The sequence below is a fragment of the Brachyhypopomus gauderio genome, chromosome 8, assembly GCF_052324685.1.
Source record: "Brachyhypopomus gauderio isolate BG-103 chromosome 8, BGAUD_0.2, whole genome shotgun sequence".
Classification (NCBI taxonomy): domain Eukaryota; kingdom Metazoa; phylum Chordata; class Actinopteri; order Gymnotiformes; family Hypopomidae; genus Brachyhypopomus; species Brachyhypopomus gauderio.
This window is the reverse complement of record NC_135218.1, coordinates 25,659,543-25,683,015: the sequence shown is the minus strand read 5'-3', so window position 1 is coordinate 25,683,015 and position 23,473 is coordinate 25,659,543. Positions and strand designations below refer to the sequence as shown.

General features: G+C 46.1%; 2 protein-coding genes across 3 annotated transcripts; both read left to right on the top strand.

Annotated features, from left to right (window-relative positions):
• The first annotated feature begins 168 nt into the window (after positions 1–168).
• Positions 169–13,288, top strand: LOC143522135 (ADP/ATP translocase 1-like). Its single transcript, XM_077015867.1, has 4 exons — positions 169–1,074; positions 11,638–12,124; positions 12,217–12,357; positions 13,127–13,288. Exons 1-4 carry the CDS (start codon positions 964–966, stop codon positions 13,282–13,284), a joined length of 897 nt encoding a protein of 298 aa, XP_076871982.1. The 5' UTR covers positions 169–963; the 3' UTR covers positions 13,285–13,288.
• Positions 13,289–14,730: 1,442 nt separating this feature from the next.
• LOC143522134 (uncharacterized) lies at positions 14,731–21,945 on the top strand. Of its 2 annotated transcripts, none has more exons than XM_077015866.1 (2): positions 14,731–14,806; positions 15,373–21,945. In XM_077015866.1, exon 2 carries the CDS (start codon positions 15,563–15,565, stop codon positions 19,064–19,066), a length of 3,504 nt encoding a protein of 1,167 aa, XP_076871981.1. In that variant the 5' UTR covers positions 14,731–14,806; positions 15,373–15,562; the 3' UTR covers positions 19,067–21,945. The 2 variants fall into 2 exon arrangements, with proteins under 2 accessions (XP_076871981.1, XP_076871980.1); XM_077015865.1 differs by lacking the exon at positions 14,731–14,806 and adding an exon at positions 14,891–15,000.
• Positions 21,946–23,473: the final 1,528 nt, after the last annotated feature.

Genomic DNA, 23,473 nt, shown 5'->3' with positions numbered 1-23,473 from the left:
TTTATAGCAATTGGAACACATGCTACAGGAAAATACAAGAGATTACTAAAACATGAAAACTGTGACTGGAGAAAAGATAATTTGGGTACCAAGCAATTAGCAATGTCTAAGCCCACCATAATGACTAATATTCTTAACATCGGTTCAGAATCCTAAATGAACGCCTGTTGATGTACAGATCCAACCTGCACTCAGACACTGACCCCTGGTGGTGAAATAGCGCCATACGTTGAAGACAGCAAGGTGTCCGTTTCGACCAGAGACCGTATATATACCTTATATACGGTCTCTGGTTTTGACTAACGACGTTCCCACACAGGCGGACATTAGTGTGTCAGTAGAGGTGACAATGCTCCGCTGTTTAGTGTCGGAAACGCGCAAATTGGCTCCTCCAGTCAGTCAGACCAGACAGTGTCAATTTTATAAGACCTATAACCAGTGGCGGGGCCGCAGGGGTGGCAATATATACAACAATATATACAACTAACTGTATATAAGAAAATTATTTAATATAACTTTTAGAAGTAAACCACTTTCTCTGACCAAACCATAATTTAACCCTAGCTAGCTACTTTTACACAACGTCAGCTTGTTACACAGCACAGGAAAAGCAGGTATTCAGAAACTGCCACAAAAGACATAATCTTTACAAAAGCTCTTTTTTGAGTAAATACAGAATATAACCGACCAGAACGGGAATGTTATGAAGGACATTTTGAATATGGGCCGCAAAACAGTCAGTTATCTGACGGTCTATATCGACAAAACAGGAGTTTATTGAAGGTCCTTCCGTATTCCGTATATTCCATCCAGTCAGCTGAGGGTCTGGTGTCCTCACGCGTGTCCCTCAGGGGAGGACACAGGTGAGAGGACACAGGTGGGGGGACACAGGTGGGCGGCGGACATGTAGGAGGATAAAGTTGCTTGTTTGGACGGACTGACACTGCCATAGGTGAGTCAATCATGAGCGAGTCCGTCGTAGGTTTTGTCAAGGACTTTGTCGCTGTTTGTGTCGCTGCTACTGTCTCCGAAACAGTTGTAGCTCCCCTCGAGAGAGTGAAGCTTCTTCTTCAGGTAAGTCAAGCGAACTCAAACCCCCCAGAACCATGACGGGAAAGACTGTATTTCTGCATTAATATGATGCAGGAAGACTGTACGGTGCATCAGTTTTCATTGCAATGGAATAATTACGAACCCTCGCTGTTACAGAATAACGTGGTTGCGATGTGTGCATGAAATACAGTATTATGAAATGATGTATCCCTAAACAACCAGTCTGTAATAAAGTGAATAAGTACAGTTAGCCTCATTTTAATGTGCACCAGCGCAAGTGGAACCGGAAGGAGAAACAGATAAGGAATAACTATCTTGTCTATATAGTAATGAGACGCAAACCAAATAGGGAATTTAGGCTTGGATCAATACAAAAAACTTAGAGCCAAATTCCTCGCGGGTCGTAATAAAGTAACCATACTAATAGAAAAGTGATATAATCTGCGCAGGAATATATGCACCGATATTACCTTGTTATATGATTGTGCTGAATGAATAACTTCAACTGAGCAATTAAGAACACAAATTCAGGATTGAGCCGGGATAAAGGAGACTTGCACATATTAATGACACAGACTAATATAAAACGTGTCAAGCAGGAGTTAACTAAAACGAGCTATTGTCCACCTCTTTTAAAGGTTTTAATTGAGGCATATGGAGGTAGATGTAAAGATGCAGTTGGGATGCTATAAGCAGTCAATAGAAATCAAAATGAAATCTTGCTGACAGTAGTTATGTATGGTTATGTATATGTAAACACTGACTAAGCAAATTCGTCACTTGAGTAGACTGGCAAAAGATAAAAGTGTCATTTAACCTTGTAAAGGTGAAACACACGGTGTGCTTTCTATTTAAGAATGAGAACCTTCTTGAATAAACAAGTAAACACAGCATGAAACTCGTACAGTACATGTTCCTACATACACATTTGATACATTTGTAGTTTTGTTCATTATTTAGATATTGATGAGAGTATTTTGTGAATAAGATCCAAATCTGAACCAAGTCGTGAATAATTTGACAGGATACATTTCTCAGACAAAGTTATTTAGTCTCAGACTTATTTAGTTGAACATGTTCTACAACAACACACATAATTTTGCCGCATCCATTAACTTGTGTCTTAGCTACCAAACTTCCTCCTGTTATCTGAGCTGCATGTGTTGCTATGGCAGCATGGGCAGGACACACACAAACACATCGTAGACTCCTCGCGACTTGTGTCATACATTACAGGTCATGCTTCGTGTATCAATGTATAAATAGAAAGCTTTCAGTGTTTTGTTAAAGGAAAAGTCAAACATTATGTTACACGCCCAGGCGTAGGGTCGGTGTAGACAGATTACTGTGTAACCTGAAACAGGATAAAAACGGATGGGACACAGGAATTGTATCTGATAACTGCAGATGCCTCTCAGCTCTGGTTTATTCAAATAAACATTTTAACACAATCTCATGTTTATGTTGTATTCATACCGTTTGGTCCAAAGCAGTAACACAGGATTCAATCACTGTGACACAATCCATACCAATATAACACAGCATACATTGTATAACAAATACACACATTTCTCCTAACAAAAGGAATACACATGCACCATTTCCTCCCTAAGTATGTACATCTCTATACATCCACTCATATATATATATGCACCCATACATCTACATACACATACACTCATACACATATATACATATATATATATATATACACACATACACATACACATATACACACATATATATATATATATATATATATATATATATATACATACATATACATACCTATCCATACACATACATACATACACACTGTATGAAAACGTCTGCCGCCATCTATAGCGCACGCTTTCCCCGGTAATGAAACCTCATTCCGCATGAACAACATGCTAACTTGCTAACATGCTAACCGCTATTAGCATTGCTCGGACCGCACGCAAGTGGAGAACACAGCGTACCCTCATCTAATTACATAAAAAAATAACGAACACATTATACAGTTCCAGAGTACGAAATGTTGAACATTGTTTAATTCACCGAAATGCTGCCCTGTATGTCGGCCATTACATGACTCCGGTGTTGCACGTACACGAACATGAACGTGAATATGAATATAAATTCGGACTTCTGCTGACCCAATCTAGAACTACACACGACAGTAAGCATTACCTACAATTCCCAAATTACTTTAACAATAACATGTTAATATTTATAGTGTTTTTGACCACATTACCCACCTGAAACAGGATAAAAACGGATGGGACACAGGAATTGTATCTGATAACTGCAGATGCCTCTCAGCTCTGAGAGGCGGAGCTAATCGCTGCAGCTACCAGCTCACCCAAGGCCCCAGCTCCGCCCCTGTCTGTCATAACAGCAGCCAGAGGACCCAAATTTTGCTAGCAGAAGTCCATAACAATTTCTCAATAAAATAAAATATCCCAATAAACCACGTACCACAAATGTGACAACAGTTTGAGGGTGTCACACTCTCCCGGACAAAAATAAAATGACAAAATAAAATGATAACAGCAATCATGTTTCTTATCCCTCCCATGTTCTCATCTTTTAGTGAACAGGGGTAGTGTAACTGTAGGGTACATATGTATGTGGCATATAAAAGTGTTGTGTAGGCGTGGTAGCCCAGAGTGGTGGTGCAAGGAGGGGTTGTGTGTGAGTCGCCACCAAAAATGTTGGTGAGGTATGATTCAGTGCATTTCCTAGTGGGTTGTGTGGTCTAGTGCATGCCCCAATGACATTCACCCTAGGGTGGACCTGTAGGGAAGGTTGTCCTAATGTTTCATATGTCAAGATCTGCTTTGGCCTCCTCTCTCTCGCTGACCGTCTACATTCAGTATGTGTGTTGGTGGCAAAGGGTAATGGACACACTCCCTCCAGTCCTGATTCTGTTTCATCTTCACCGAGTACCTCAGGTCCAGCTGGGTCATTCAGTGACGCATTTTCGGACCACTGGGTTGGTCCACTTGTGTCCGACAGGAGTTCACCCTGTCCCTGCCTCACACCTCTGTCCAGCCCGTAGGTGGACCATTCACCTTCTGAGGTCGGGTCCCTCTGAGCTTGGGTAGGCCTTTCACAATAGGCATCTTTCCTTCTTACCTCTTCCCTAACAGGCATCCTCAACCAGTAACCTCCTGGGCTTTCTTCTTGCTCCGAATCAGTTGTATCTCTGGAGGGGACATGTTCTCTTAAGTTCCTACTGGTTAAATTTGGTCTCTGTCTTGGTTTGGCTTTAGATGATGATTTGGCATGATCTGGGGGTGCAAAGATAGGTAAGTCATTCACCAACAGCAACAGATTGCGATGCAGGGTCCTTGTCCTCCGATGGTCACCTGTCTCAGGAGCGACCACATAAACTGGATTACTGGCTACCTGTTCTTTTACCACATATATGGCTCTTTCCCAGTATGATCGCAGTTTACCCGGACCTCCCCGCTCACCAAGGTTTCTCACTAGCACTCGGTCCCCAGGCTGTAGGACTATCCCCTTTGTCTTCCGGTCATAGTAGGATTTTCCCCGAGCGCTGGACTGCTTGCTGTTCTCCTCTGCAATCTTGTATGCTTCAGTCATTTTGTGTGACCATTGCTTTGCATATCCCTCGTGTGTGTCTGAATCTTCCTCCCCAGTAAGTCTAAACAGCAAGTCGACAGGTAACCGAGGGTGGCGACCATACATTAAAAAGTAAGGGGAGTATCCGGTGGACTCGTGCCGGGTACAGTTGTATGCATGAATCACTTGAGGCAGGTGGTCTTTCCATCGTTCCTTTTCCTTCTCCTCCAGAGTGCGCAGCATCTGTAGTAGGGTTCGGTTAAACATTTCAACAGGGTTGCTCTGGGGGTGGTATGGGGATGTTCTGGAGTGGCCTATCCCCGACAGTCGTTGCAGTGTTTTAAAAAGCTCATTCTCAAACTCTCTGCCTTGGTCATGGTGTAGCTTGGAGGGGTATCCGAAACGAGGGATGAAATCATTAAAAATCCGTTCCGCTGCCGTCCGACCAGATTTGTTTTTTGTCGCATAGGCCTGAGCAAATCTCGTAAAGTGGTCCACCACCACCAAGATATACTCGTACCCTCCCCGACTGCTCTCTAGATGCATGTAATCAATACATACAAGTTCAAGGGGTGAACTTGAGGTGATGCTACCCAGCGGGGCACGTACATGGGTAACTGGCTTTTTCTGTGCAATACATGGACACCGCCGAGTGACATAGGCCTCAACATCTTTCTTCATGTATGGCCAGTAAAATCTCTCTCTCACTAGGTGAAGAACTCGCTCAGTGCCGACATGGGCCATATCGTCATGGAGGTGTTTCATCACGACCTGTCTGTACTTGGCAGGGAGTACAAGTTGTCTTCGCTCCCTTGTCCGCCTATAGAGAATGTCATCCTCCAGATGTAGCCTCCTCCACTCATGCAGGAGTTTTCTGGTCGCCCCACTCACTCCATTCCTTAAGTCCCTTGTGAGGATGGTGTTTGTCTCCTTCAGTGTTATCACATGCCCGATTAAGTCATCTTCCCTCTGTGCTTTCACGAGCTCATCATGACTGATTGGTGGCCGAGTCATGCCCAATGACGGATGGGCTCCTGTGGAAGACATGGCCAGAGCTGCAATCCATGCCACATCCTTTTGCTCAGCTGCTTTACTTCCTTGCCAAGTCGCATGCAGCACATCTGAAGACAACTCCTCTGTACATTCCTGCATATAACTGTCAATATCAAGAGGGATGCGTGACAGTGTGTCTGCGTCACTGTTTGCCTTCCCAGGTCTGTATTTCACCTCAAACCGAAAGTCTGCCAGTTCCCCCACCCAGCGGTGGCCCACTGCATTGAGTTTGGCAGTGCTCATTACATAAGTCAAAGGATTATTATCCGTATACACCGTGAAATGGGTAGCATAGAACAAGTAATCCCGAAACTTTTCACACACAGCCCACTTCAGCGCCAAGAACTCCAGTTTTCCACTGTGCATGTTATAGTTTTTTTCTGCTGGTGTCAATGTTCTTGACCCATACCCTATGACCCTCATCTTTCCACCTTGACGCTGGTACAGGACCGCCCCTAGGCCTTCCTCTGAGGCATCTGTATGCAGGGTAAATGGCAGACTGAAGTCAGGATAAGCCAGCACTGGGGGTGATACCAGCATGCCAATGAGACATTCTAGTACGCCTGTGTGCTCTCCTGTCCACTCGATGGGGGTCCTGGAGGCCAGCTGGGGGCCCCTGGCTTTCCTTGTGGCTGAATGGACTTGTGCTGCCTCTGCCCTCCCTTTTAGCAGTTGGTAAAGGGGCCTGGCTATCCGGGAAAAGTCCTGTATATAGGACCGGTAATAGCTGAGAAACCCTAGGAGTTTCCTTACATCGCCGACTGTCTGTGGTGTCTTGTTCTTTAGACATAAGACAGCATCCAAATCCCTGGGGTCTATCTTTACCCCCTCCGCAGACACCAGGCGACCGACATACCTAACCTCTCGACGGAAAAGATCACACTTTTCTGGTCTGAGCTTTACTCCATGACGCTGGAGTGCCCTCAGGACTTTTCGGACCCCATCCAAATGCTTTTCAAAGGATTTGGCATAACAGAGGACATCATCGAGGTAAGGGATGCAACACTCATCTCTGAGAGTGTCTAACATCTCCTCCATACTTCGTTGGAATGCTGCTGGGGCATTAGATAGCCCAAAGGGGATCCGGACCCATTCATAAAGGCCCCAGGGTGTAATGAATGCGGTGTAGTGCCTTGAACCCTCCGCGATGAACCCCTGGTGGTATGCCTTTCCTTGGTCCAGAATACTGAACCATGTATAACCCCCGAGTGTGTTGAGGAGATCTCCAATACGAGGCAGTGGGTGCCTGTCTGCGACAGTCTTCTGGTTGAGGAGCCGATAGTCGACACAGAGGCGCAGTGTCCCGTCCTTTTTCCGGACACAAACGATGGGAGCGGAGTATGGTGACTTTGATTTTACTATCCACCCCTTGGCTAGAAGATCCTGAATATACTCCTTTACTTCCCTGAAGAGGGGTTTCGGTACTGCTGAATATGCTCGCTGCACTGGAATGCTATCTTTAAGATTTATGGACATTTGTAGATTTGGAATACAACCTATGTCAGATTCACCCCTTGCAAAAGCTTCCGACTCCTCACGTAACATCTTCCTGACTTCCTCTTGCTGCTCGGGTTCGAGATGGTTTAGATCAACTGGTGGATCCCACAGCTGAGTTGTTGGAGCTCCCCCAGTGGATGTGACTAACTCACCCCTGTCTCTCTCGTTGGGCACTTGCTCTTTAGTCGAATCAGTTTGAATAATTTTGTCAATTAGCTGAACTACACCGATCACTGATTTTCGTGGTAAGGTGATGTCATGCTTGGTGTGATTGCCCACTGGTACTGCTACGTATGGGTTTTTCGGGTTTTGGATCTTCAAAAGACCCTCTCCTACATCCAGCGGGTCTAGTTGCTCATTGTCCTCATCAGGTTCAAACAACACTAAGGCATCGGTGGAGTATATGCTTGATGGGATGCTGCACTTTAGCCAAGTCGTTTGCCCTGCTGGCACAACCAAGTCCTGGTGACCAACCCTCAGATATTCAGGTGGAGTGACAGGCTTTTTAGTCTGCACGAAACTTACTAGAGCCCTTGCATCACTACTTGGAATTGAAACTGCACCACTAAGTAAGCTGACCAGTGTTGGTATCAGGTACTCGGACTGGCCTTGAATTAGCTCTTCTAGTACATTAAACCCCAATAATGGCCTCTCCAGTGGTAAGTGACTCACTAAGAAGGGCACACTTATGGACAAACTTGGGTTCTCTGTGCCAGGGAGGTTGACATTAACAGCTATCCAGCCCTCAAATGGGATAAGTTCACCATTAACCGCATACACCTCCAATTTTCCATCACGCTCCAGAAGATCAGTGAGTGGCCGGGGATCATGACCAGGTAAATATTTGTTTTTCCAGTCCCGGTCAATCATGCTCACCTGGGCTCCCGTGTCCAGCAAGGCAGCTACTGCTATCCCATTCAGGTTGCACTGTATAATTGCCTTTTTCCCAATAAGCTTCACAACCGGTTCGTTTTTGATGACTGATGGCTCAGATGTAGGTGGGGAGTGGTCCTTCTGTTCATGCTTCGAGTTGGTTTCCCCTGGGCATGGCCGAACCCTAGTATTATTCTGTCTCTCCCTGATGTGATGGGACTCTTTTGAGCCGATCATTGGTGGCCCCTCTCCAATGACCGGCCCCCGTTTCCCTGACACTCTGTTTTTTTTTGTACAGCCGATGGCTCTGTGCCCCTCTTCCCCGCAGATGAAGCAGTGTGTGCACCGAGCCATGCCTTGTTCAACACATTTTGGACATTTAAACGTTTTCTCCCTTTTAGTCATAGGTGGTTTTTTTTCACCATACTTATAAGTGTGCTCAGAGTTGTTCCGGGTGGACTGCCGCATTGAGTCCACAATACTGGTTAGGGCGTCTATTTTGGCAGTTAGCTCCTTCAGTGCATCTTTCTTTCCTTTAACCCCGAGAACGTCTTGGGAGTAGACGCAGTCTGTTAGACCTCCCCCTTCAAGTTGAGCACTGTTCACTGCCGGCTGTCTGAAGCGGGGAGTCGCCCCTAATCTGCGCTGCCTCTCATTCTCATCGCTAGTGATCTTTGTTATCTGCCTCAAGATGGCCTGATCAGTGACTGAATTGTGTGACAGCAGTGGCTTCAGCTCTCTGCGAATGTCGTTATATTTATGGCCCAACCCCTGATGGACAGTATGTAGAAAGACCCCTTGAACTGTTTCAGAGTCATACCTTATGTCTGCATTGGCTTGTTTTGATGCAAAAAGAACCCTTTGCTTCAGTCCTATTACTCTGTAAAGGAACTGCTGGGGTGTCTCTGATTCACTCTGTTTTGTGCACATCAGTTCTTGGAGTAGTTCAGTACTATTTTTCTCTCCTAAATGTGACTGGAGGAACATCTTCAGCTCTGCTATTGTCATATCTTCCTTGTTCATCAGCATGTCCTTGAAGTTTCCCGGTTTCACGACTCTCAACACACTTCGGAAGATTTCAGCCTCACTAAAACCCTCTCGGACACCTTCTTCAATCTGTTTGCATATGTTATTGTAAGTGATGTCTGACCCCTGATCACCAATTTGACCCCCCTGTATTTTGAATTCTCTTCTATGTAAGTAAGAGAGGTCCCTTAGGGAGACCCTATCCTCATGTGTGTTATGAGTAGCATTTCCATATTGGGTCTTAATGTGTGGAATTTGACTGGTGGATGCCATTGACTGAGCGTGCTCAGGTGGGGTGGATTTTTCATTGATACACTGATGAAGCCTTCTACCTAGCTCCTCGTAGTCTGATAACATCTTCTGTAAGCTCATGTCTACAGTGTCATGAGTGCTGGTAACAATGTGGGGTGGGCTAAACTGTGCCATGCTGTTCATGCAATTGGGGGCTGAGCTAACTGAGGGAATTACTACACTAGTGTTGTGCGATGCAACATCAACCTCGGGGTTAACCAGTTGAGATGTAGTATGGCCGGATTCAATGCTTTCCCTCACCATATCCCTCAGAACCAACAATGAACTCATACCGCTGTCCTCCAAGTCAAGTAAAGACTTACTATACATGAAGGAATTCACATACTCAAAACAACCTTCGAGGTCAGTAGCATCAAGTTCTGAAACGTCTCTCTCTGGTATAGGACTGATGGCTTTAACAATCTGGAAAAGTTCGCCTGCTGACAAGGTGAGGAGGCTTTTCCTGATTTCCCACACCAGGCTTTTCCTCTCACCATCTGCCCTGGAAAGCTTTCCCTCCATTATTGTTTCAACAACACTCTGTCCTCTCTTCCCTCAGTTCAGTACCTCTTCACAGCCCACTCTCTGCCTCTGCACGGCCTCACTGTAGCCCTCTGACAGCCCTGGCGTCCTTCTGGTCCCGAACATCCAAAATCACTAGATCAGCTATCCACCACCAGGAGGCGCTGATCCCGGACGAGCCCCCAAGAATCTGTTACACGCCCAGGCGTAGGGTCGGTGTAGACAGATTACTGTGTAACCTGAAACAGGATAAAAACGGATGGGACACAGGAATTGTATCTGATAACTGCAGATGCCTCTCAGCTCTGGTTTATTCAAATAAACATTTTAACACAATCTCATGTTTATGTTGTATTCATACCGTTTGGTCCAAAGCAGTAACACAGGATTCAATCACTGTGACACAATCCATACCAATATAACACAGCATACATTGTATAACAAATACACACATTTCTCCTAACAAAAGGAATACACATGCACCATTTCCTCCCTAAGTATGTACATCTCTATACATCCACTCATATATATATATGCACCCATACATCTACATACACATACACTCATACACATATATACATATATATATATATATACACACATACACATACACATATACACACATATATATATATATATATATATATATATATATATATACATATATATATACATACATATACATACCTATCCATACACATACATACATACACACTGTATGAAAACGTCTGCCGCCATCTATAGCGCACGCTTTCCCCGGTAATGAAACCTCATTCCGCATGAACAACATGCTAACTTGCTAACATGCTAACCGCTATTAGCATTGCTCGGACCGCACGCAAGTGGAGAACACAGCGTACCCTCATCTAATTACATAAAAAAATAACGAACACATTATACAGTTCCAGAGTACGAAATGTTGAACATTGTTTAATTCACCGAAATGCTGCCCTGTATGTCGGCCATTACATGACTCCGGTGTTGCACGTACACGAACATGAACGTGAATATGAATATAAATTCGGACTTCTGCTGACCCAATCTAGAACTACACACGACAGTAAGCATTACCTACAATTCCCAAATTACTTTAACAATAACATGTTAATATTTATAGTGTTTTTGACCACATTACCCACCTGAAACAGGATAAAAACGGATGGGACACAGGAATTGTATCTGATAACTGCAGATGCCTCTCAGCTCTGAGAGGCGGAGCTAATCGCTGCAGCTACCAGCTCACCCAAGGCCCCAGCTCCGCCCCTGTCTGTCATAACAGCAGCCAGAGGACCCAAATTTTGCTAGCAGAAGTCCATAACAATTTCTCAATAAAATAAAATATCCCAATAAACCACGTACCACAAATGTGACAACAGTTTGAGGGTGTCACAATTACAATGTATTGTTAATTTTGTACAGTTCTATCAGGGTGTTTATTAATGTAACAACATAATATAGTTAATATTACTGTAGCTAATAGTTCTTTAAACCAGTCCCAAGGGACATTGGCACAGTGCAATATTGGAGTTGATTCAGCTCATTCATGAATCACCATATTATCTATGATTGTCCAATTCTAAAGAACATGTAGTAATGCTAAAAACTGGTGTTTCAGGGGTGGATGTTAGAACCCCTGGGTTTTCTTGACAGATACCACCACGTTTAATTGGGAATCTCCTTCACAACTGTAATTATTATCAATACTTCAAGTACTTATCCCTAACAAAAGCATTTACACAAATCTCCTCACAGGTGCAACATGCTAGCAAACACATCACAGCTGACAAGCATTACAAGGGCATCATCGACTGTGCTGTCCGAATTCCCAGAGAGCAGGGGTTCCTCTCGTTTTGGAGAGGCAACCTGGCCAACGTCATCCGATACATTCCAACACAGGGCCTCAACTTTGCCTTCAAGGACAGGTACAAGAAGTTCTTCCTGCATGGCGTTGACCAGCGCACGCAATTCTGGAGGTACTTTGCTGGTAACTTGGCATCGGGAGGTGCTGCCGGTGCCACCTCTTTGACGTTTGTCTACCCTCTGGACTTCGCCCGGACCCGCCTGGCCGCAGACGTCGGTAAGCTGAAGACGGAGCGAGAGTTCACCGGACTGGGTGACTGCTTCACCAAGATCTTCAAGGCCGATGGCCTCAGGGGTCTGTACAAAGGCTTCAACGTATCAGTCCAGGGAATCATCATCTACAGAGCTGCTTACTTTGGCATCTACGACACTGTGAAAAGTGAGTGCTTAACGCGTTCATCTGAGCCACGGATGAGATTCACTTTGCATTGTTAAGATGGGTGCTCATCTCATGTTGTCCTCTTTCTGTAGGTATGACGTCTGACCCAGGGAATATTCACTTCGTGGTGAGCTGGCTGATCGCTCAGAGTGTGACCACCGTCTCTGGAATCATATCTTACCCCTTTGACACCGTTCGGCGCCGTATGATGATGCAGTCTGGGCTCAAAGGGGGTGAGTCACGCTACCAAAACCAGTTCAGTTATGCTATGATGTCACGTGATCATTTCTGTGTTTCCCCTTCAGTTTCCATGGTTCCCAGTCCCCAGTCTTAACTATTCCCAGGTGTTCTTTGTTATGATTATCTTGTATTTTTAAGCCGTGTTTACTTCACTCTTGGAGATTCTTGTTCACACTCTCTTGTCTTCCCCATCGCTACAGTCGTGTTTGGCACTATTTCTCTGCTCTCGTGTTTTCACGTCCCTCACCCTAGCTCTCTCTCTGGTATGGTAGCTCATCTCCATGTTTAGATATTCCAGTCCTTTTGGTCTTTCCTTTGCCTTTAGTCTGTTGCTTCTCATTTAGCCCTAGTGTTTCTCCTTGCTAGTAGTTTATCTTACCCGGTTCGTTAGCTTAATCTCTTTAATTAAGCGATCTGGTGTGTTTGTTTGGTTTGTAAAATTCTTTGCATTGTTCCCTGATTTGTGAATTTTGTTTGTTCTACTCGTTTATGTTCCATTAGCGTATAACGTTTTGTGTTGGTGTTGTTACTTTGCTCTGTCCACTTGTTATTTGTTTTAGGGTTATATTAATTGTGTATTCATTAAACTCTCCGTCATCGTGCCTGTGCTATGGCTGTCTGTGCTCTGACTTTGAATATCAATACTCCCTCATTAGAGTCTGTGTTGCTTCACATGTGTTCGCCTCCAAGTTGTGTTTCAGGCACATGGCATGAATTCATCATAGTAGATAACGGCCAATAGTCTTTTTTTATGATTTGCAGCTGAAATAATCTACAATGGCACAGTGGACTGCTGGAGGAAGATTGCTCATGATGAAGGTGTCCATGCTTTCTACAAGGGAACCTGGTCGAACATTCTCAGGGCCACAGGTGGCGCTCTAGTACTCGTCTTGTATGATGAGATAAAGAAAATGATGTGAATATCCAGCGGTACTGAGACTGACTGACTAACTCTTTGTCCAGCAAGGTAGAAACAATAGCAGGAAGTGAAGAGTCCAGTGTGTTTGACAAAGATCACAGCACTGTGGGCTTTACCTTTATCGTCAGGGGTGGACAGTAACATTTACTTATTTAAATGTCAGGTAGAAATTTGATACTTAAAAAAGAAAAATTATTTTTCATTTCACATTTAGTTCTATGATTTTAAACACGTATGACAACATCAGTTTCTAGGGTGGTTCTTACATTACAATAAAAAAATTCAGTACTGTAAGGAGTTTTTATTTAATACTTGAATACTCCTACACACTTGTTGGTATGATATGTCTTCTGGTGCTCAACTCATTGTTTTATTGAAGTGTCAGTGATTTTTCTTTGAGTGTGGTTTAACCCTGCTGTATACAACATTGTTAATATGTTAATATTAATATCTGGACAGTCTGAAACTTGAACACTATATTACCTTTACTGCTCAATTACTTTATTTAATGTCCTGCATATTCAATTCAATTCATTCATTTCAGCATCAATATAATTTTCCTTTGAAGCACCACGTGATCACACAAATACACACCCTATTGTCATGCCTAGCCCCGCCCCCTGTCATTCATGTACCGCTTGTTTATCACGCGCTGTGTTACTCCCCTTTCAGCTGTGTTCGTGATTACTTGTGTGTGTGTGCGTGCGCATGCGGTTGTATTTACGAGTTGTGAAAATTACGGTCATTATATGTGAGTACGTTTGTGAATCTTGTGGGTATTTAACAGTCTGTTGTATTTGGAGATCATTGTTTAAAGTGTGCAAGTCTTTCAGGCATTCTGGGGTGTAGGTTATATTTTGTCCTTGTAAGATTTTGTTCATGGTTTCTCGTGTCTATATAAGGGTTTATGTGGTTCTTTTCGTAGCTCTTCTAGTGTTCAGTCAAATGTTAGGTGGCTTGTTGAGTCGGTTTTGTCTGAGGTTAGTCAAGTTCGTCTTAGTACTTTGTATAGTATGGCTTCCTGTTTGCCTTATTGTTGTTGTTCTCATGTTGTGCGTATGTCCTCTGTGTAATACTGTTGATGTTTCTAGTAAAACATAATTAAGAAACAAATCCTCTCTGCAAGTGTGTCCGCTTCCTACACTGCACCCGCCGTGTCACCAATATAATGTATTGATTGTATAAATTAAAAAAAGTGTTTAATGCTTGTCCTCCCTTTTTGTTCTTGCTGTTCTTAACTACATGTGGTAATGCTGTATGAACCAACTAGAACAAAGTACCACGAAAGTTATCAGGAATTAGCTTGAAAGGTTTCAGGAGCACGACACTGACTTTAGTGTGTCTCCCTGTGTGGAAAACTCCCTGCTGGAGTCAGCGTTGTGACGTCAGCTGTGACGCACCACGCATTTGCGTACTTTCATGACTAACTTTCAGTGTGCTTTGCTAGCGGACACTTGCTGTGTTGCTCCAGCGCGTTGTTGAAATTGAATGTTCTTTGTGTGCACGTGTGCGTTGATGATAATGTAAGTACGTCATTTCTACTTGAAATTATGTCGTATTTCATCCGCTCGTGTTGGTTACCGGACTAAACAGCATAACAGTGTAACTTTGGTTTTACCGCAAGCTCATTTTACCGCGAGCTACATTTCAACGGGAAATTCTCGTTTCTGAATGCTTTGCTAAATGCTCATCCCTTGGTTTAAAGACACATAAATAGGTGGGTTTGGGATTGTATTAGCAGTATTTTCGATCTGTGGTGTTATTTCCACTGTTCTAGGGTTATTTTGAAACATTATTTAGCTCCCAAATGTTACGCTGCCATGTCTATTGCGCCACGAGTTGTTCACGTGAACGGTCGTCTTTCTAGACTTTACGGCAGTGAATCCCGCTTCTGCCATTTGCAGTAATTTGGTTTCCGTGAACACATTAATGTTATTTCAGTGCAATTATGTCAGTATGTATATATTGTTAATGTAACTTAATGTGTATTTTGATATTACTACTGTATATTCTGCATAATTTAGTATATTGTAGAATTTGGTTTATACAGTTCCTAATTCCTCCTTTTCTGCACATGTTCAATTTGCAGAGACCACACACACACACACACACGCACACGCTGTAATGCCTGGAAATAAATAAACCTTTCAATAAGTTATCACCTGAAGTTGCAGCTGTTCTCTGACCGGAGCACATGGTCCGTGGGTGGGCGACTAGCCATCAATGTACACGTCCGACACAAGTGGTCCTTCGAGCCGGATAGCTCCGCCCACGGCACTATGGCGACCTTCCAAGGTGATGACAGAGAGGACGATGTCCAAGCCCGTCCCCAGAGAGTGAGACAGCTCCCACGGCATCTTGGGGACTACGAACTTGGTTTCCCAGCCAAACAGCTGCCTCCCTTTGAGCGACAACTTCATCAGGCTACAGAGAGTCAATCTACTAACCAGCTAGTGCCTGCCGACTTCATCACGCCTGTTCCAACTTTGCAGAGGACAGATAAAGAGGAGCAATTGCATCGTATTGAAGCCCGCTGCAACGACCTTACCAAACAGTTACAGGAGTTGCGGCTTGTGATGGACAGCGCCAAACACCTGCCCTATTCACAAAGTGCTCCAACGTATCAGCCCTCCTATCCTCCATGTTACCATCATTATCCTCCACAGTACACTAGTTTGCCAAGGCTAACCCTAGACAGCCCTGCTGGCAGCCATCGGTCAATACCAGTGCACACCCCCGCCCGCTACACTACCGCAGACAGGGAAGAACCCCTTCAGCAGCCAGTGTCACAGGGTGGTTCCCCGTCACGACAGCCCGACTTTCTGCCTCAGACTGGAGAGCCACGTGCACAAGACCCAGCCATGCTCACCCAGCCAGTCCACCAGGCCTCGGCACAAGTGCCCATGGAGGATGGATGGATCTCCCACTTCAACTCTGCACTTCATACCCCACATCGACAGGATGGATGTCCACCATGGCCTGCGTCACAGCCCATTACGCCTCAGGCTCTGCCAGCACAGTCAGTAAACCATCCACTTCCTGTCCCACCGCGCGATCCTATTCCTCGGCCTACTCAGCATTCACTTCCTCCATCAACACAATATCAGTCGTGCCCTCAGTACCCTGCCTATCCTCCTGAAGTTTACCCATCCGGAGGGTACTGCCCTTATTATACAACACTCCCGCCAGCTACTCGCATGTTTCGTATGCCACCACCAGCACCCTACGGGCAACCTGTCCCATCACGGGGCCCAACAGCTCCAGGCATCCTGGAAATGGCCATTGCTTCTTCCTACGGCATTCCAAAGCCCAAGCTTATCCCGTTCAGCACTGGCAAGGAGAGTGACTTTATCATGATGAAGAAAGGTCTAGACAGTGTGTTAAGTCCACACAAACACTTAACCGAGGACTACAAGTACCAAATACTTCTTGACCTTCTCAAACTGCCCAACGCCTATCAGGTGGCCAAGAGGTATGTGAACGATCCAACACCATATAGTAGCGCCATGCATGCCCTCGAACAGCGCTATGGTCAACCGCGCCAGCTTGTCCAAGGAGAGCTGAAAGCTATCCTGAACTCTCCCCCTATCAGGCCTGGTGACGCACAGGCTTTAGAGGACTTCTCATCTGCTGTTAGCACTTTAGTGGGACTGCTGAGCACTATTGATGGTCCCTCTCGAGCTGAGCTGAGATGTGGCTCTCACGTGGACACACTGCTGAGTAAGCTACCCGCCACGTACAGAGACCGGTTTGCTGAGCACTGCATATCCAAGGGGATCATCTGCAGTGGCAGTGATCAGACATACACGCTTCCAGATTTTGCACATTGGCTTGAACGCAAGGCTCAAGCTATACAGGTGGCAAGACGTGCTACTGAAGCCTCCAAACCTGAAGTCACGCAGCCCGAACGCAAGAACAAGACTACCAAGCCCCAGCAGTCTAAGTCCGCCACTATCTACGTGACTAACCAACCTGAAAGCTCGGAGTCACCACAAAGTTCTGTCACCTCTACAGTCAGTTCCAACCCCGGTCAAGCCTCCAAGAAGCGGGAGTGCTTTAAGCCTTACTGCCCCTACTGTTCAAACCAAGAACACTACCTCAGTGCTTGTACAGAGTTCGCCAAACTCAGTACAGCTGAGAAAGGAGCTTGGATCAAGGAGAAGGGTAAATGCTGGCGATGTGGGCGTGGACATAAGCCGGAGAGCTGCACCTTGAAGAAGCCATGCTCCACCTGCAACGAGCAACACCTTCTTGTCCTGCACGAAGTAGCAACCAAAGCCTGCCAGACCCCCTTCACGAGTATTGCATCCTCCAGCATGGTGTATGTAAGCCAGTCCAGTCACTCCGGGCGCGTCATGGTAAAGGTTATTCCTATTCAGCTGCACAGCGGTGACAAGACACTGGATACTTACGCCGTACTAGATGATGGGTCTGAAAGAACCATTCTTCTTCCTGCCGCTGCCAGGCATCTTGGTCTGCAAAGGGAGGATGAAGTTTTGTCACTCCGCACCATCAGACAAGATGTGGTGAAGCTTAATGGAGCATCAGTGTCATTTGAGGTATGCAATCCGAACGACACTCGGGTGAAATACGCCATCAATCATGCCTTCACTGCAGAAGAGCTCAGTCTTGCAGAGCAGTCCTGCCCTGCAGAGAGGCTCAAGAAGAGGTTTGACTACCTCCGTGGTGTTCCAGTGCGAGGCTTTAGCGTAGTCCAGCCTTCACTCCTCATCGGTTCCGATCACCCACACCTGATCACTCCTGTACGTCCAGTACTGAGTGGACCTCAAGGCGGTCCAGTCGCGGTGTGTACCCTACTGGGATGGACCATACAGGGACCTACCAAATTCCTACAAACCCCCTCCAAGGAGACGTCATGTCTCCATGCAGCGTTCCACTCTCCTAATCGAGACCTACTCAGGCATGTTGAGATGCTCTGGCAAGTTGATACCTTGCCGTTCCGGTCTGAGAAGGAGGCGACACGCTCCAAGCAAGATCAGCTAGCTGTCAATACACTTGACCAGCGAACTGTCCGTGTCACGGTAAATGGCATAGCCCGCTACGCCACACCTCTACTCCGCAAGCTGGTAGCTCCCAAACTACACGCACCTCCATCGGCGGTGATGCCGTTGCTACGTGCTACTGAGCGACGCTTAACCAGCAACCCAGATCTGGCTAAGGTCTACAACGAGGAGATCCATAAGCTGGAGAGAGCTGGATATGTTATCAAGATCAGCAGTGACGAAGCAAGCCAGTCAGAGGAGTCCTGGTACATTCCACACCACATTGTTCATCACAATGGGAAGGCCAGGGTGGTGTTCAATTGTTCGTTCAAGTACCAGCAGACCGCCCTCAATGACATCCTACTCCCTGGACCCAACCTAGGAGCGTCACTGCTCGGCGTGCTCCTTCGGTTCAGAGAGTATCCAGTGGCCATCAGTGGGGACATCCGAGGGATGTTCCACCAGATCCGGTTACTCCCTGAAGACCAACCACTCCTCCGTTTCCTGTGGCGTGACATGGAGAAGGAACGCAGCCCAGACATCTATGAATGGCGTGTTCTGCCCTTCGGTACTACCTGCAGCCCGTGCTGTGCCATATACGCATTGCAACAGCACGTCAAGACCAACAGTGCCAGCTACGAAGAGGTCTTGAACTCGGTCAACAATGCCTTCTACGTAGACATTTGCCTTCAGTCTCTCCACACTCCACCACAGGCCAGACGGCTGATTGACGATATGAGAGTCTTGCTCGCGGCTGGTGGATTCGACATGAGGCAGTGAGCGAGCAATCGACCAGAGGTCATCGCTCATCTCCCATCAGAGGCAAGGTCCGAAGGCAGTGAACTGTGGCTAACTGCCGAGAGAGCGGATCCTCAGGAATCCACCCTAGGCCTACGGTGGCACTGTCCCACGGACACGCTTGGCTACAAGTACCGCCAACCAGTATCTTCTGAGCCCACGCTGAGGAACGTGTATCGAATTCTGGCATCTCAGTACGATCCACTAGGGTATATTATCCCCTATACCACTCGTGCCAAGATCCTGATCCAAGCCCTATGGAGGCACGAACAACAGTGGGACGAGCCCATCACCGGAGAACTCCTCTCGGTGTGGCAGAATTGGGAGAGTGAACTTCCCCACCTTCAGCACATCAGCATGCCTCGTTGCTACATGCCTGTCAACATGAGCGCTGACGCTTCCGACCTTCATGTGTTCTGCGACGCCTCCGAGAAGGCATACGGATCCGTTGCCTACCATCGTATGGAAGACGCAGAAGGACACCCACATGTGGCATTCGTCATGGCCCGATCCCGGGTTGCACCAAGGAAGCAGCTCTCCATGCCCCGTCTCGAGCTCAGTGCTGCGCTGACCGGAGCTCAACTTGCCAAACTGCTACACTCTGAGCTCACCCTAACCCTGAGGTACACAATCATGTGGTCAGACTCCACCACAGTGCTTAGTTGGATCCGGTCTGACTCGGCTCAGTACAAGGTGTTCGTCGGAACTCGCATAGCTGAAATCCAAGAGCACACCGATATCAGTGACTGGAGGTACGTTCCCTCTGCACAGAACCCTGCGGATGACATCACTCGGGGGAAGTCACTTCATCAACTAGTTCAACCCAGCCGCTGGAACAGTGGACCTGCTTTCCTGTATGAACCCCCTAGCCATTGGCCGGAGAATTTAGCGGAGAGAGTGGGGGGTACAGTAGAGCTCAGGAAATACACGTTCTGCGGACAGCTTGCAGTCTCCGACACCTGTCCCGATCCACTACAGTACAATAGTTGGTCTGAACTGGTAGACGCCACTTACCAGTCCCAACACGGGGCGGCAGCGACCTCCATGTCCGCTCCAGCTCGCATAGACACAGAAGTAACTCTCCTGAAGCGTGCGCAAGCTGACAGCTTCCCTGAGGAACTCGGCGCCCTGCAACATGACTGCCCTATCCGACCGAGTACTCTTGGTCTCATCAGAGTGGGAGGACGCCTCCGTAAAGCTGTCGATCTACCCAAAGACTCAATTCACCCAATTGTCCTTGCACCAGACCACCCCATCACGCAACTCCTGGTGAAGGACTACGACAACCGTCTCCTACATGCCGGTCCGGAGAGAGTTTTCGCAGAAATCAGGAGAGCGTACTGGATCCTTAGAGGTCGTCAAGCCATCAGGAAGCACCAGCGACACTGCGTCGAGTGTCGCAGATGGCGAAGCAAGCCTACGACGCCCAAGATGGCTGACCTACCTGCGGCGCGCCTCCGACTCAATAAGCCTCCATTCTGGTCCACCGGAGTGGATTGCTTCGGCCCGTACATTGTCAAGATAGGACGGCGGCAAGAGAAACGTTGGGGCATCATTTTAAAATGTCTCACATCCCGCTGTGTCCATCTCGACCTGATGCCAAGTATGCACACGGACTCCTTTCTCCTTGCCCTCCTTGCCCCAGGCAGTCTACGGCTCCAGTGACCTGCTGGGACGACGCAGATGGCGACACAGCCAGGTGCTTGCCGACCACTTCTGGGGTCAGTTCATCCGCAAGTATCTGCCTAGTCTACAGCCCCGCCAGAAGTGGAGAACTGTTACACCAGACTTAGCAGTAGGCACCGTTGTCATGGTACTCGACCCACAGCTCCCGAGAGCACTGTGGCCCATTGGGCGCATCACCCGTATCATCCTCAGTGATGACGGTAAAGTCCGCGCTGCAGAGGTGGACATCAAGGGCAATCTCTACACCCGTCCTGTCGCCAAGCTGGTAGAGCTGCCGGAGATGCCGGACGATAGTAAACCCAGCGCATGCTAATCCAGCAGAGCCTTTCCTTTTCTACGTATTCGCTCTACGAATCCGGGGGCGGCTGTGGAAAACTCCCTGCTGGAGTCAGCGTTGTGACGTCAGCTGTGACGCACCACGCATTTGCGTACTTTCATGACTAACTTTCAGTGTGCTTTGCTAGCGGACACTTGCTGTGTTGCTCCAGCGCGTTGTTGAAATTGAATGTTCTTTGTGTGCACGTGTGCGTTGATGATAATGTAAGTACGTCATTTCTACTTGAAATTATGTCGTATTTCATCCGCTCGTGTTGGTTACCGGACTAAACAGCATAACAGTGTAACTTTGGTTTTACCGCAAGCTCATTTTACCGCGAGCTACATTTCAACGGGAAATTCTCGTTTCTAAATGCTTTGCTAAATGCTCATCCCTTGGTTTAAAGACACATAAATAGGTGGGTTTGGGATTGTATTAGCAGTATTTTCGATCTGTGGTGTTATTTCCACTGTTCTAGGGTTATTTTGAAACATTATTTAGCTCCCAAATGTTACGCTGCCATGTCTATTGCGCCACGAGTTGTTCACGTGAACAGTCGTCTTTCTAGACTTTACGGCAGTGAATCCCGCTTCTGCCATTTGCAGTAATTTGGTTTCCGTGAACACATTAATGTTATTTCAGTGCAATTATGTCAGTATGTATATATTGTTAATGTAACTTAATGTGTATTTTGATATTACTACTGTATATTCTGCATAATTTAGTATATTGTAGAATTTGGTTTATACAGTTCCTAATTCCTCCTTTTCTGCACATGTTCAATTTGCAGAGACCGCACACACACACACACACGCACACGCTGTAATGCCTGGAAATAAATAAACCTTTCAATAAGTTATCACCTGAAGTTGCAGCTGTTCTCTGACCGGAGCACATGGTCCGTGGGTGGGCGACTAGCCATCAACGTACACGTCCGACACACCCTGGCTTGGTGTCTCACTCGGTCTGGAGCACGTGCCAGAACACTTGGATGACCAAGGTCACTGTGCTCATCCACAAACATGCAACCTGAGGAACCTCGTTGTTCTGCTGCAGTTGGAATGGGCAGGAGCTCTGAAAACCTTCCGTCACCTCTCACAGTTCACGCCTCGATGTCTCTAGCATCCGAGCATCTGTTATCCACCGGTGGTTCTTTAACAATCCACAAATTCTGGGTGTCGTGGTAAACATGCTTTTCAACTGATTGCTGTCAACTCTCCAAATGTTTACGTGCTGCCTGTTTGAGCACCAAAGTGTCTCTCATTCAGGTGTAGCGTTGCTGAAAGGAAAACCAGAGAACTATGATGGAGGACCCTGTGTTCCATGTGATTAAATACACCTTTCTACTGCAGACACGAGCTTCCTCTGTGCATGCGTGGTGGTGTGACCACCTGCTGTTCGGCATGGTACCTATACGGGACCCGAGGGGTCCTGGTCCATCCACCTTGCCTGTCCAAATCCCTCGCGTTGTCCTCGTATGAGCACCTGCACAGCAGTGTGTCTAGAACGACCTTTTAATTGAGTTTCTTTGTTGAAAATATCTTATTTCTAAAAGTAGAGATTTCTAACGGCTGACAGATATTGTTCATCTCTTGTTCCTGTAGGGATCCAACACAACTATTTGTCTTGCACACAGCATATTTTTCTCTAATTGCTTATAATTTTTGGTACAGGTTGTGGGTTTGACCCTCGCTTTCATTATGACCATGATTCAAGATCACTTTTCTCTAAAATAAAACGTGTAAGCATCTAGCTACCAAAAGACAAAATGTCTGTTTATTAAAACTAGAAAATGCATTGCTTATTATGAAAAAATAAGAATTACTAGACACTACTGCTCCTTACCAAAGGCTTGGAAGGTATCCAACTAATTTGTTTTGATTGTGTTAATAATGTGGGCTAACAATGTAAGCCTAATTGAAACAAAAAAAGAGAGTTTTAAAGCTGTGGCTGACCCAAGCCTTTAATTCTAATCCCATAAATATATATGGACAAACAGAGGCACATAAATAATTAAGATCAGAGATCGTTGGTTTCCTTTCCAACACTTTACAAGTGTTGCACAAGAAGATGGCAAGACGATTTTTTTTTTATTATTCCTTTATTTAGACAGGATAATCTCTTGAGGCTTACAGACTCATTTACAAGAGAGACGATGACACTTCATACTGCCCTAGGTATAGAGTAAACCATGAATGAGTCTGTTGTTCGTTTTGCCAGACTTCTTAGCTATTTTTGTCTCTGAAACAGTCATAGCAACTCACAACAGAGTGAAGCTTCTTCAGGTAAGTCAAACGAACTCTCAGTTCAGCAAACTCATGAATCAAATGAACTTTCACTCAAACAGCCTTTCGGAGTAGTAGTGTAAGAGCAGAATTTAAATATGT